This window comes from Melopsittacus undulatus, chromosome 5 (assembly GCF_012275295.1).
Source record: "Melopsittacus undulatus isolate bMelUnd1 chromosome 5, bMelUnd1.mat.Z, whole genome shotgun sequence".
In the NCBI taxonomy this organism is placed as follows: Eukaryota; Metazoa; Chordata; class Aves; order Psittaciformes; family Psittaculidae; genus Melopsittacus; species Melopsittacus undulatus.
The window spans coordinates 7464119-7479047 of record NC_047531.1 but is presented as its reverse complement, the minus strand read 5'-3'; the positions used below and the strand labels follow the sequence as shown (position 1 = coordinate 7479047).

General features: G+C 40.7%; 1 protein-coding gene across 2 annotated transcripts in view; it reads left to right on the top strand.

Moving 5' to 3' along the window:
• The window catches only part of SRGAP1 (SLIT-ROBO Rho GTPase activating protein 1), a 150716-nt gene that overhangs the window by 68554 nt on the left and 67233 nt on the right, over nucleotides 1–14929 (top strand). For both annotated transcript variants that reach the window (XM_034062883.1, XM_034062882.1), the window contains exons 2-3: nucleotides 9405–9600; nucleotides 12174–12336. In XM_034062883.1, coding sequence (XP_033918774.1) covers nucleotides 9405–9600; nucleotides 12174–12336 — 359 coding nt within the window. The remainder of the gene's footprint in view (nucleotides 1–9404; nucleotides 9601–12173; nucleotides 12337–14929) is intronic.

Here is a 14929-nt window from a genome sequence, read left to right as displayed (position 1 = left end):
GCTCTGTACAGAGCTCTGCTTTTAAAGTCACTGGTAGAAAGTCTGTAGTGGGAAAAGGAGATGGCCAAACTACATAGATTTGCATTTAGTCAAGACTCCAACTTACGAGCAGAACTGCTGCTTCTGATCAGTGAGTCTGTATAACTTGTTTCCTATATGCAGGATCTTTCCATGATTGCAGTATTAAAAGTAGTAGACACACAAAAAAAGCAGTCTTGGGATTTTGGTTCTGTTACTAACCTTCCAGCTCCAGTGTGATTTTCTCCTCTATGTACATGAATGTCATTGATACAGTGTCATGTTACAGTGGCTTATCCTTGCTGGAGGCATGGTCCTTTTCCAACAAACTGATTTGAAACTAAATGAAAACCAAACCATGATTTTTTCGGTTCACCTCCCTGACTACAAAAATGGATGGTCTCATCAATGATTAACACAGCAGCTGGTAGCTTAGAGGAGATCTGGAAGAAAATACTGCAGTGGCTTCCTCCTCCAGTAAATATATTGGCTTAACATATTTTGTGCTCACGCTGCCTTATTTCAGTATACATGTTTGAATCCCAGCAGTATGGATTTCTGCCTTCATACCTGCGTAAAGAACAGTGAGGATGCACTAGTTCTCCATTGCATCGGATGTATTTTTGTAGTGTTGTTTCTAGTAGCTGGTTTGCAGTTCACTGTGGTGTTAGCAGAGGTTTTTAGAATGCTATTCGTTTTCAAGCCAGTGAGGCATCTAAGATTTCCAACATCATCTTGCCTGCAGCATTGGACAAGGGGTAATGGGTTGAAACTTAAACAGCAGAGGTTTAGATTGGATATAAGGAAGAAATTCTTTACTGTGAGGGTGCTGAGGCACTGGAATGGGTTGCCCAGGGAGGTTGTGAATGCTCCATCCCTGGCAGTGTTCAAGGCCAGGTTGGATGAAGCCTTGGGTGATATGGTTTAGTGTGAGGTGTCCCTGCCCATGGCAGGGGGGTTGGAACTGGATGATCTTAAGGTCCTTTCCAACCTTAACCATTCTATGATTCTAATTCTGCATTTACACGGACATCACTTCTGGCATGTTGTGTTGTTATCAGTAAGTCCCTGTCACAGCATTGAACTGTTTAAAAATACATACATTTATTATGGTCACAAAATGTTTACTCCTGTGTTTACTCCACAAAGCTGGATTGCGCTGAGCCTGGGCAGCTGACAAAACTCTAATGAAGCAGTCTTTCAAAAGAACCAGAGGGATGTTTTTAGACTCGGTGTTCCTGTAATGTGATGAGCTGCTTAGCACTCATGAAATGAAAGTGCTAAAAAAAACCCAAAAAGAAGGAAAAAAGAAAAAACTACCACATAGCAATTGTGCACATAGCAAATGGTGGTAAGAAATCTGGAGGCTTTTCCCTGTTACTTTACATGATAACTGTGAGCATATATTCTCTTCTAAATAGATTTTGATTTACATTAATGAGTGTACCACAGTGTCTGGAACCTTGTGCAAATCTTCAGATAGCTGTTTCTAAATACATGCAAACTTTTCCCTCTGTATTCACTGTAAAATATTGATGAATCCATTTATAGTACACCAGTTCCCTCCCTGCCAGAGATGGAGCAGATACAGAAGCTCATCTGTGCACAGCTATGGTAGATGATGTTTTCAGAGTTTATCACAAGGTTGTTTCCATAGTGTACCTGATGATACCAACCAGCATGGGCCAGCTGGCCCGAAAGCTTCTTGTTTATCCTGCCATTGTTCAGGGCAGCAGAAGGAGCTGCTGCTGAAATGGTTGTGTGCCATCTCCTGCAAAGGAGGTCGCTCCAAGTCAGATCTCTGCTAATGCCAGAGGTCAGGACGAGGATGGAAGAGGAAGGAGAAGGCAGGTGTTCTGCTCACGTGAGCCCAGCAGAGTCCTGCTCCCTTGCCATAGCTGTCTGTGAGATAGGCAGCAGGTGGGAGGATGCTGCATCCTAAGTCAATGGTGGCGGATGTGAGAGCTGCCACTGCTGTATCCAACCAGGTGCTGGTGCAGCTGTGATGCTGTAATGTGCTGGAGTGTTGGTAATTTGGGTTGGTGACACTTAATTCTCATCTGTTTTCACTGACCTGGGTGGATATTGATTCGGAGAAAACTCCAGGAACAAACTTGCCAACAAAGTTTTCAAGCTGACAAGCAGGTATTCTTTATTGCGGCGCCGGGAGACACGGGGGATAACTCCTCCTAACGTGTGTCCCCCTATTACTACACAAGCCATCCTTATATAGTCCCTGGGCATACATACATATTCATGAGGCTACGTATGGATTACATCATTTTCCAGAAAGCTCCCCGCATGCGTACAGAACTGTGGTGGTGGTCTCTGAGGGTCGTTTACTTCTTCCAACAATCTTCATCACTTCTGGCAGCCTTTGAAGCACGCGCAGTAGATGCTCATACCAGTTTAATTGGTTCACTAGCACCAGAGACATAATAATCCCCCTATCCTCCTACTTATCAGTTAGTTTACCCACAGCCTATCCTGGACACCTGCTATTCCCAGATACTCCTTATCCCTGTGTCCTGTTTTTCTAGACTGTTTTTCTTAAGACCACATCAACTATAATGATTTATCTTGTGCCAGTATGTTCTCTATCTGTACTCTATTTTTTTCTATGTATTATGCACCTCAGTAATTTTCCACTGCTACTGTTACAAAGCCATTGAACTTAACATTGCTTAAAACTAATTCTAAAGGTTTATAAATTCCATTTTGTGATTTTCTGTTCCCCTTGTTTCAATTCCCCCCTTTTTCTGTCCTTTTGCAAATTCTTTTGCAACATCTTATATATTACCATTACCATCAAAAGTCCTTTGAAATAATTTCCCATTTCTACTCGGTGCCTAATTTCATTCCTTTTCCAATCTTCATAATTTATCATAGATAGTTTACAACACCAGAGGGAACATTGTATCATACCACAAGTAAACAATATTAAAATAATTAACATCCATATTCTTGCCATCAGTTGCCTCAACCAGGAGAGATTAGGTAACCATGTAGTTTTTCCATATTTCTTCAAAACCATAGGAGGTGTCATCCATGGCTGTCCCATGAAATATCTTAGTTTGTTTCCAAATTTCCTCCAGATATGTTTCAATTCTGCCACTTTGGTCTATGTAGGAACAACAGTTTTCATTGATTATGGAACAAACTCCTCCTTCTGATGCCAATAACATGTCTGGAGCCATTCGGTTTTATACCACTTTAGATAGGCTCGTTATGTTTTGTTGTTCTGCCTGCATTATATCAATATCTTTACTTTCCATTTCCTCTATGGTTGCTGAGATATTTACAATTGCTTTCTCTAATTCACTTACTCCCAAAGATGGAATTAGCCCTCTCACAAAACTATGAAATGCAGTGTGCCGTTCAATAATAGGGTTAAACCTTTGCTTAATCCGTTTAACAAAACTTCTAATCCAGGTTCCGGAAGGATACCTGTTGATAATAGTAAAATTGGGTATTATAGCACCTAAGGTGCATGCCCCCTTCCAGTTGGGGGTAAAGTTTTATAAGCATTTTCTCCACATAACCAATACCATCCTTTCCCTTTAGGAACGGGCCACCACTGAACTACGATACCATCTATATTAATAGTGTAATTGCAATTTGAACGGTGACCTACATCTGTGGCATTTAAGCAAGTATAGTCTCCTACCCTGGTTCCTGGTGTAATACATCTTTGTGCACAGGTGTAATATTTATTATCTGGATTAGGATTAACTATTCCAAACTTTAACCTTTCACTTGAATACAAATTGCTAGTGTTCACCCACAGATTTGTCCATGAAACAGTGTTAGGAATTGGAACTCCAATTAATGGGAGTTCCAGGCTTTCTCTTGATTTAGGCAACTGTGCACACACCTGACAGTCACTACGATTAAAACTTCAGTAACATTTTGCATTAATTTCAGGTATAAATTCTGGTCTCAAGCTTATGCACCAGTTATCGTATGAGTCCAAATTATCACCGACGCAATTTCATACGTAAGAGTACTGAAGGTTCCATCTGCCACGTCTTCTCTGGTTCTGGTGCTTTCTTTATTCTTGAATAATGTATCCAAGCAGGTTGTTCCTTTATCTTCACTGCTGTAAATGTGGTCAGTAATATCTGGTACAGTCCACTCCAGTTGTCCTGTAGAGGATCTCCTGAAAAATTCTTAACATAAACCCAGTCTCTAGATCTGAAGGGGTAAATCAGATAATCCAAACCTCTTGCTCTTGTCCCTGCTACTCTCTTATTTATCTCTTCCAATTCTTTTCCCAAAAAAATTGGTTCCCATTGACCAAAAACTGTCAGAGATAGCCTTCCCCCACTTCCTGCAGACTTTCTCCTTTAACTTGGGACTGTTATGGTCTTTCATATAAAATTACAAACGGGCTAACCTCTTCTTTCCACCGAGGTTTAGTTCGAATTCTTAATAGAGCCAGTGGTAAACCTTGGTGCCAATATAATTTCATTTCCTGACATATTTTCCTAATTTGTTGTTTGATCAGATGGTTTATCTTTTTTACGTGCCCACTGGCCTGAGGACTGTATGGAGCATGTACTTGCCAATCAATTTCCAATTTTTGCTTATTTCTCATAACAATTTTGCACTAAACTGCAAACCTCAGTTGGAAGAAATTGCTGCTGGTACTCCAAAGCAAGGTATTATCTCATTAAATAATGTTTTAATGAGTTGTCTTGCATTATTTATCCTACAAGGGAATGCTTCTGGCCAGCCAGAAAAAGTATCTGTTAACTCCAACAAATATTGATAACCCCCTTTTCTTGATAATTCAGAAAAATCTATTTGCCACTGCTGTCCCAGGAAACTTCCTCTTACAATTGTCCCAATTTGATTTCTATTTTCAGTTTTATGCTTATTCTTAAGACATAGCTGACATTGTCTTGTCACTGATTGAACTGTGTTGTATAGATTTCTTCCTACAATTTGTCTAAATATTTATATAAAGAGTTGCTACCCCAATGAGTTTTATTATGTTCTCCCTGAACTAACTTCCAGAGTTGGTTATAGGAGATTACAATTCGCCCATCAGGTATCTGAACCCAATCCTCTTTATTTTCCTGTCCTTTTAGATCCTCAATCAATTTTTATCCCCTTTTGAATACCTAGGTTTAGATTTTACAATTGTTAGTTTGCCATCACGGATTAAGGACATGATTTGTGATTGTTCAACTGCTTGTTTGGCTTCAGAATTGGCCAAATTATTTCCAATTTCCTGATCAGAGTCACCTTGTTGATGTCCTTTACAGTACATAACAGCTGCTTCTTCAGGTAGCTGAACAGCCTCCAGTAATTGTAGAATTTCTGCAGCATGTTTGTTCAAAAGTCCTCATTCTTTTCAGATAGCACCATGTACATAATCAGTCCAAATATTTATCCTTTTGTCTTTAGCCAATTCCAGGGCTCTCATTAATGCTATTATTTCTGCCTTCTGGGCAGAAGTGTTCGAGGGTAAAGGTTTAGCCCCTGTTACCTGTGAAGTGGTGTTAATAGCATATCCTGCCTTTCGTTTACCATTCTTCATGAAGCTACTACCATCAGTAAACCAAGAATCAGCATCTTCCAGAGGTTTTTCTTTCAAGTCTGGTCGGCTCAAATATACAGTCTCTATGGTGGCCAAGCAGTCTTGTGTTAGTGGTTCTGTCGATTGTTCCTGCAAAAGGATGCTGGATTGACAACATTAGTGACCACACTTTCTATATCATCTTGTTCCACAAGGGTGGCCAGAACACTGTAATCATGGATCCAAAGTCTGCACCATCCAGTCATTCCCAGTAATGTCCGGAGCTCCTTGCCAGTTGATGGTTGTGGAGTCTGACAGATGGCTTCTTTTCTAGAAGCTCCAAGTTCTCTCTGTCCTCCTGTTATTTCATATCCTAGGTAGGAAACTAGGGTTTGGATTAGTTGGGCCTTTTGCCTGGATACCCAATAACCATTCAGTCCCAGAAAAGTTAATAATTCCACTGTCCACTGGATACATTCTTCCTTTATTTCTGTAGCAATTAATAGGTCATCCACATATTGTAACAGAGTCCCCATCTGAGCAGGTGGCTTCCATGATCCTAGTTCTCGTGCTGATTTCCAGAAATTGCTGGACTGTTTTAAATCCTTTAGGTAATACTGTCTAAGTTAATTGAGTTTCCCTTCCTGTGTCAGTATTTTCCCATTTAAAAGCAAATAAATTTTGGCTTTCTTTGGCCAATGGTAAGCAAAAGAAAGCATCCTTTAAATCCAAGATGGCAAAACATTTCTGATTATTATTCAATTTAGTCAATAATTCATACAAATTAGCTACTACTGGACAAACATCCTCTGCAGTTTTGTTGACTGCTTTGAGATCTTGAATCAATCTACAACTTTTATCATCCTATTTCTTTACTGTCCAGAATATTATATTCCAATTCACATTCAATTAATAATGTATATTTTAAAATTTATCAATGACTTTTTTTTTAATTCCCTTTGATCTTCTAATTTTCAGGGATATTGTTTTATTCTAATTGGGCAGGCCCCCCTTTTTATTTCCACTTTAACAGGCAAAGCATTTTTCACCTTACCTGGAATTTCAGATGCCCATACTCCCAGATATACCTGATTAAAGATTTCTTCTATTTCAGGGAGGTTCTCCTGTTTGCTTTTCTGTTGAATTAAAGATAAACTCAAAACTGCAATTAACTGTTTGTTTTTAACTCTAAATTCCATTCTGCCTTCTTTAAATGTTGCTTCTCACCCTAAGAAATATTTTAGAGAATTTGGCATGCATAAAAATTTATGCATTCCTATTTTTTCCCAATTTGTACTTTAAGGGTTTCAGAAAGAATGCCTCGGGTCGTTTGTGAGTTGTTTTTTTTTTTTTTCTGTTTTTCTTGGTGGCCAGTAGCTCCCACATCTATAACAAATTCCTTTCTTTCAGATTTAACACCAAATAAGTTGCTCCTCTATCCACTAAAATTCCACTTTATTTCCTTTAGTTTCTACTTTTAATTTAACCAGTGGATCTGCTAGGGTAGATTCCCCAGGTCCCTATCAGTCTGGTTCCAATTCAGTCGCTGGAGCCACACCATGGCACTACCCCCCCCAAGGGCAGTCTCGCTTCCAGCGTCCGAACTCTCCCCCCCGCAGTTTCAAAGCAACCACCGCAGCCGTGGCTATAGCACGACCCGGCTTTTTCTTTTCTACTCGTTCCTGATTCCTATACTCTCTCCATGCTTCCTCCTGTCCACATTTATTCAACAGCCCCTCAGTCCCGTCCGTGAACATGTCTTTTCCCACTTGTTTGCCTGCCCCAGCACCCAGCATCCCACGCTCAAACACAGGAGCTGCGCGAGCTCCCCCCTCTTTTCCCCCTTGGTTTTCCTTTTTTTTTTTCCTCACAGCTGCTCACCCTGCTCTGCAGGGGCTGCAGATGCCTCTGCAACAGCACTGCTGGTTTAACCCTTTCTGAACTCGGAATGTGCATCTGCCGCTTGGTGCCAGTGACAGTGATCTCTCGCTCCTTACGAATATCAGAGGAGAGATGCAGAGGGTGCTCCTCTCGGAGGTACCTGTGATAGATAATTTTACAGCCTATCTTCCTGATTACTGTTTTTTAACTTTAAACCTCTTTCCCCAGTATCACAGGCTGAACAACATCTCTCCATCTTAACTTTCAGTTTTTCCCTGTCCTTTTCCAAAGCCATATTAATTTTGCATTGCGTCTGTCACTCCACGTGTTCTCTTAAAGTGAAAAACATATCGGCATACATTACTTCATGCCGTTTTCCTTGCAGCCTCAAAACAACATTAATTGTAACAACGTATTATAGTTCAGGTTCCATTTTTAGGCCATTTTTCCTGATCCTCCAAAGTATACAAAGGCCACCATCGGTTACAAAATTTTTCAAAACAGCTGGACAACATTTTCTTATTTACCGAACCCCCAGGAGACCCTCCCAGTTCTTTCCAGTGTGCCGAAATGCACCCTAAAGGACTCTTTTGCATGATCTCTTCACTCTGCTGATTTTCCATTATTAATCTCTCACTCACACACACACTAGGGATCCCACAGACACACTCCACACAGTTACAACAATTGAAACAGACAGAGACTAAAATTCTACCAAACAAACCACAGTTAATAACACAGTTATAATATCCTGTCACCAATACCAAAATCACAAGACCAAAATCCTTAATGTCACAAGCCACAACAAGATCCAAAACCATTTCCACGAGACACCCCCTGCATCTTGCAGGACCCAAACCACAAGAAGCCCCCTGCTTCTAGAGGGTGTATACCAGTAAAATCCAAAACCTTTTCTACAAGACGCCCACTGCGTCTTGCAGGACCCAAACCACAAGAAGCCCCCTGCTTCTTGTGGGTGTATACCAAACGGACGCTAGCAGCCGGGTATACGCCTTTACCTACGAGATTTCTTATCTCGATTTACGGAAGGCTTCCAAACCTTGCGTACGCATACCAAACCAACCCAATTACCAATGCAGTCTTTATGCAAGATGCCCCCTGCACCTTACAGACTATAGAAAAGAAAAGAATACCTTTTATGAAGATGGTCCTTGTCTGCTCCCGCAGTGATCCGAATGAGTCGAGGGGTCCCTCCGGGAAAAATTCCCGAGGGCCCTAGGGAGCCCTGTCCTCAGCGGGTCCTGCAGCCGAGCAGAGAGGGTCCCATCTGGGTCGCCAAATTGATTCGGAGAAAACTCCAGGAACAAACTTGCCAACAAAGTTTTCAAGCTGACAAGCAGGTATTCTTTATTGCGGCGCCGGGAGACACGGGGGATAACTCCTCCTAACGTGTGTCCCCCTATTACTACACAAGCCATCCTTATATAGTCCCTGGGCATACATACATATTCATGAGGCTACGTATGGATTACATCATTTTCCAGAAAGCTCCCCGCATGCGTACAGAACTGTGGTGGTGGTCTCTGAGGGTCGTTTACTTCTTCCAACAATCTTCATCACTTCTGGCAGCCTTTGAAGCACGCGCAGTAGATGCTCATACCAGTTTAATTGGTTCACTAGCACCAGAGACATAATAATCCCCCTATCCTCCTACTTATCAGTTAGTTTACCCACAGCCTATCCTGGACACCTGCTATTCCCAGATACTCCTTATCCCTGTGTCCTGTTTTTCTAGACTGTTTTTCTTAAGACCACATCAACTATAATGATTTATCTTGTGCCAGTATGTTCTCTATCTGTACTCTATTTTTTTCTATGTATTATGCACCTCAGTAATTTTCCACTGCTACTGTTACAAAGCCATTGAACTTAACATTGCTTAAAACTAATTCTAAAGGTTTATAAATTCCATTTTGTGATTTTCTGTTCCCCTTGTTTCAATATGTGTTTCCTTCATTAGAGATCCGAGCTCAACTCATCGAGCAGCAGAAATGCCTGGAGCAGCAGACTGAAATAAGAGTGCAACTTCTTCAGGATCTGCAGGATTTCTTCCGCAAGAAGTCGGAAATAGAGATGGAGTATTCCCGAAACCTGGAAAAATTGGCAGAGAGGTTCATGGCAAAAACAAGAAGTACAAAGGATCATCAGCAGTACAAGTGAGAGAGATTTCCTTCCCTTTTCACCCCATGTTAGCCATTACTGGAGTGCTACACCACTCTCTACTTCTGCTGGTTTTGAGAACTGCTAGGCTGAGCCCAGGTTCAAAGGCATATTTAAAATTCCCACTCCTGTTTTGCAGCATAGCAGTTCTCATTGCAGCTGAAGGTAGATGGGTGCCTAAATCCTGTTTTGGTGGTATGGCCCCCTACAATTATTCATGTAAGCTTTTGGCAAGTGGGTTCAGTTTCTTAAAAGGTAAGCTGCACAAATATTACCCCTGTTGTACCATATGGAATTTAAACTGCCTGAAATACAGACAAGTATCTGGAAGATGCAGAGCCCCAAGAAGACTTGAAAGCTGTGTGCTGATCTGTTACAGTGGAGTTCATAGGATCTGAAAGTGTCTAAATAAGGGTTAGTCACCATTAGAAAGAAAAAGGACAAGAATTTTGGCAAAAAGGCATTAAGAAAGAAATCTACTTTGATTTGTTGTTACATGTGGGCTTGAGCTTCCTCTTGACCCTTCTTATTCCAAGAAATGAAGATGATGTGAATGTTATGCCTTGCTTGCAATTTTATGCATGGCATAGTAACATGTGTGAACCAAAATTGGTCGAGTAGCATCTGGCAAAACCAGTGTACAGCATGCATTCTAAAGTGTTTCAAATGCATTACTTGCTGGCATAGCCTCATCTGGTTATTTTCCAGGCTTGAGCTGATTAATAAATGCGTTCTCTTGGCCCTGTTATGCGTAGGGGTATAGAACAATATTCTGTATTTGCAAAACCAAAAAATAAGTTACTTTTTCCACTGTCCAGTCAGTGCTGTGCTGGAGATACATAGATAGAGCTTTTGTTTCAGGGCAAAGGTCTTTTCCAAACACATCTGGCAATATAAAAGTTAAGCCAAATACAGCTTGCACAGTTCAAAAGAGCAGTAGTATATGTCTTCACATTCAGTTAAGTGACTCGGTGAGTCTGTGAAATAACCAGCGTGGGCTTATGTCACCACTTCAAGAGGCTTTTATTCAGCCTGTGGAAAAATCTTTTTGCCTTGTGCATACAAACATCTTTCCTTGTTCTTAAGCATGTTAAATCCAGACTGGCAGATGTGCTCAGGGGTTATTGCTGGAGTCCTACCTTTGGCTTTGCTCTGCATTTCCCTGCTTTGAGAAAACAGAGCAAAATAGAAAGCAGCAAAAGTCACTTAAACTGTGTAACTGTTAACTGGTGGACCTGTGCTGTTCCCACCATTCTTCCTAGAACAGGCAAGAAGGTCTGACGGATTAGTTATGGGACATGCAGAAGCAGTGAGAACCTAGTAATATCAGCATGGCCCTTCAGGGCTTCTCATGTTGGCTGACCTGGCTGATAAAACCCAGAAGCTCCTTGCTGTAACACTTAAGATGTCCATCTCCAATAAAATGGGGAAGATTCCTTAACTCACTGCTGATTCATAGCAAAGCAAAGCACTGATGTTTAAGAAAAGGCTTTTGTCTGTTAATCATTTGTCATTGCTTTGATTCTGAGGTAAAAGCTAAAGGTAGACAACTAGATGAGGAATTAAAGGGCATGTTTCTAACAGTGGGAAGAGTTAATTATTACGACAATTTACCAAGAGTTGAAGGAGTTTCTCCCTCCATTCAACACCACCTCTGCCTGTTTTTATCATCACGTGCTTGATCCTTTTGACATAGGAATATCCCTGCACAAGAGGGGGAAAGAAGAAGAAAAAGAAACCCAAGAGCAGCAAGTTTCTCAAGCATTTAGTTCCAAGGCAAACTTGAAATTTCAATAAAATCATAAGGCAAATTTTATGAATAAGTTATTGTTGGCTGTGAAACTGTTCTTGAACTATTTGTATTTTTATTTTGCTTTGTATAAAAGAAATAAGAAGTCATCTGTGATGTTGCTTTTTGCAATATTATAAGCTTGGAGTGGGCCTACAATACAAAAAGCCTGACAAGGAAATTCCAAACTGGACTGCTGTGGGAAAAGCTGTTTGTCTTGTAACTGAACCATCTGGGATTGGCGGTAGCACTGTATTTATGAATGCTGATCACAGAATATGTATGCTTGTGACGTAAACTACTTTTAAGTAGTTATACAAATCCATTGCAGTGAAACAGCTACACCTGTGATATTACTCAGGAAGGATTTGGGATGCGCTTGCAGTGCTTGTTTATTTCTAATGTCAAAAATTAATCACTGTTACTCTTTCAACAGTGATCTTTGTTGATTTTTGAATACACAAGTACTCCATCTGTCAGCAGTCGTGAGCTTTGTGGAGAGTTTGGGGTGGTTTAGACTCTCAGCTGGTTTGCAGTGTTCAGAATTCTTACACTTTTTCTATATGTTTGTGTCCATGCCTCATGGGATTTGTAAGATATGTCTTAGAAGTGATCTGAAGCTTGCCTAACCTGAGTTATTCCAAGCATGGATTGACCGACTGTTCAGAAGCAACCATTTTTACAGAACGAGTTAGGCCTGTAAATGTCAGGGAGATGTTTGTGTTAATAATGTAACTTTTATATTTCTATACATAATACATGTGTGTATCTTCTCCTTAGGAAAGATCAGAACCTCTTGTCACCGGTGAATTGCTGGTACTTACTCCTGAACCAAGTGAGAAGAGAAAGCAAAGACCATGCAACACTGAGCGATATCTACCTGAACAATGTGATCATGCGGTTCATGCAGATAAGCGAAGACTCCACCAGGATGTTCAAGAAGGTAATGCCTCTCCTGCAGTTCTCCAGACGGGCTTGCAAGATGCATGAGGGAGGCAGAAGTGTCCTAATAGGTAGCATTTGAGGAGAAGAACCAGCACACGTAGCATAAAATGTGTTTTAGCACATGTATAAATTCTTCATGACTGTTCTCATGGAGCAAATTCTTAGTGCTGAAATGCCTGGGAAATTGCTGTATATGCTGGTGACCTTAAGAGCTGAATTGCAAATATCCAAAAGGTAGGGGAAAAAGCCTGTTCTCTCAAAAGCACACTTGTCTACCCATGCAGAAAGGAAACAGTTTTCACTTAGGACTCCCAAAATAGTAATGCGGTATTAATGAATTATTTGTAAAAACAGTATTTCATTGTAACTCTGTTATGCAAGAAACATTCAAGCCAAAGTAAGGGTGTGCCTTGTAATGCCATAGCATAAAGGTAGTAGTGTATGCTGCAATGCTCCTAAAAGTGTTTCTGTCCCTTCTCAATATTAAATACAAACATACACTTTTGATAACATAACTTTTTCTACTAGATCATTTAAGTGTTGTCTCTCCATGTTTGTCCTTGTTACGTGCCCATTATTTGTTTTCATAACACATACAGTGTGTAAATCCCTCTTGTGCTAAGCATGCACTCTGGGCAGTCTTAGTTTGTGATCTGCATAGTGTGTTTGTAGTCACTGTTGTTTTAATGTTCTGAAATACATATAGATTATAAATGCGTATCCGTTGGTCACAGTGGGATGCTGGTAGGTAAGCGTCACACTGAAAAGAGTTCAAAACCAATAAAGGTTAAAGGATGTGTGACTGAATGACGGCAGCAGTGCCCAAATAATGTTTTCAAAACAGGGAACTGATTTCACATATACCTGACCACAGTCCTATATAGATAATGATGGGGTGGGAAGAAGAATCATTTAGGGACCACATAGGTTGTACTTAAAGGAAAAAAGTAAAAACAGGAATCAAATTTATTAGTGTATATTAAAACCAGTAGCAGTAATAGAGTTGAAATTTACAATTTCTTAGTAATGGTCTGTTCATATAATACGTCTGATGCATAAAACTAGTTCACAAACCACTAAACATACTAATATGGACAATTATTGCAGAAGTCCTAAGATTCTAGGGTTCTAAGTTAAAAAGACAATGGGAAAAGCAATTTGATCATGCTGCAGTGCTATGTGGAGATACCTCAGACTTGCGTGGACCAGCAGAAATCTTTTGGTATTGAATCAGGAATAGTTTTTTCAGTTGTTTATTTCACATCACCAAATCTCTTCTTCCTTAGGTGTACATTATTAGACCAGCCTGTTTGCTTTCAGCGTAGTTCAGTTCTTTAGCACTGGAAATCTTTGCTTTTCCTTCCCTTCTCTCTAGGTAGGCTATATGAAAAGATCTAGATAAGTTTTTCTGTGGAAAAGTGTGTGTCCTCCTTTATTCACTCATAACTTATTAATGGAGATTGCTTCAGCTTGTCTCTTGGAAGCAGGAGAATACTTGGACATTTTCAGTGCATTAACAGGAAGCATATTGTCCCATCTTCCTGACAGACTTGTCTCTTTCCTCCATGTGGTGCCCAGGAATGTGCAACATCTCAAATTTTCCCTTTCTAGCAAAGCTTCTTGAAGAAGCACAAGTTCATGCTTTTTTATTCCTAAATAGGCTCTTCTACAGGGGAATTAAGAAAAGGGAAATTGGGGGAATCCTGCTGTGCAATAATCTGGAGCTCACATTAGTGGAGCCCAGATCCTCAACAGCCCTATCCTACCTTTCATCAGGGTTTGCCAGCTGACTCTCAGCATGAAAGTGTCACATCAATCAGCTGTTAGCTGAGGTGCAGCATGGCCCAAAGGCTGTGTGAAGGGATCTGGGTCAGGCTGGTAGTGTGAGGGGCAGGGTGGCAGGAAGACATGTGGCACCTCACCATGCTGTAAGTGAGGTTCATGCGCATGTGGCCTGAAAGTGGCAGTGGTTGTTCACCAGTATCACTTCTGAGCACACATTTTTAGGACAGTCTGCCAGGAGTCAATATTTCTTGGAGAAAGTTGGTATTTCCAGTAACTCCCTGTGTGCACAGTTCTTGCTGCAGTGTTTGTGGCGAAGTACTGATGATTTATATGTCGTTAGTTCCTAGCTGCACAACTGATTATACCTTGAATGATGAAGCTCCAGTTTCTCTTCTGGGAAAAGGGAGTTACGAGGTGAACAACACTGGACAGAGAGAAAACCAAGACCTGTGCAGAAGGTGAAGCTATTAGCAAATCATCTTGCCTTACTGATAAAGAACATAAGCTGTCTACATTTAGTCCAAATGGGCAGCTTCAACCATAATAGTCTTTAAAGGTCCCTTCCAATCCAAACCATTCTATGATTCTGTAATAATTTCTCTCAGATGTGAATGGACAGTCTAGCTTAAGATATGTCACAGACTGCCTCAGAGCTCCTTAATGGAGATCAATCAGGCAACAGGAAGAGATGAGGTGCAAAGCACATTCCTGTACTGCAGTCCCTCTTGTGGGAGAGAGGTCACAGGAGCAAAGAGAAAGTGCACTTAGAATGAGAAAGTGACATCCAGTGCTCTCCTCCATCAAAA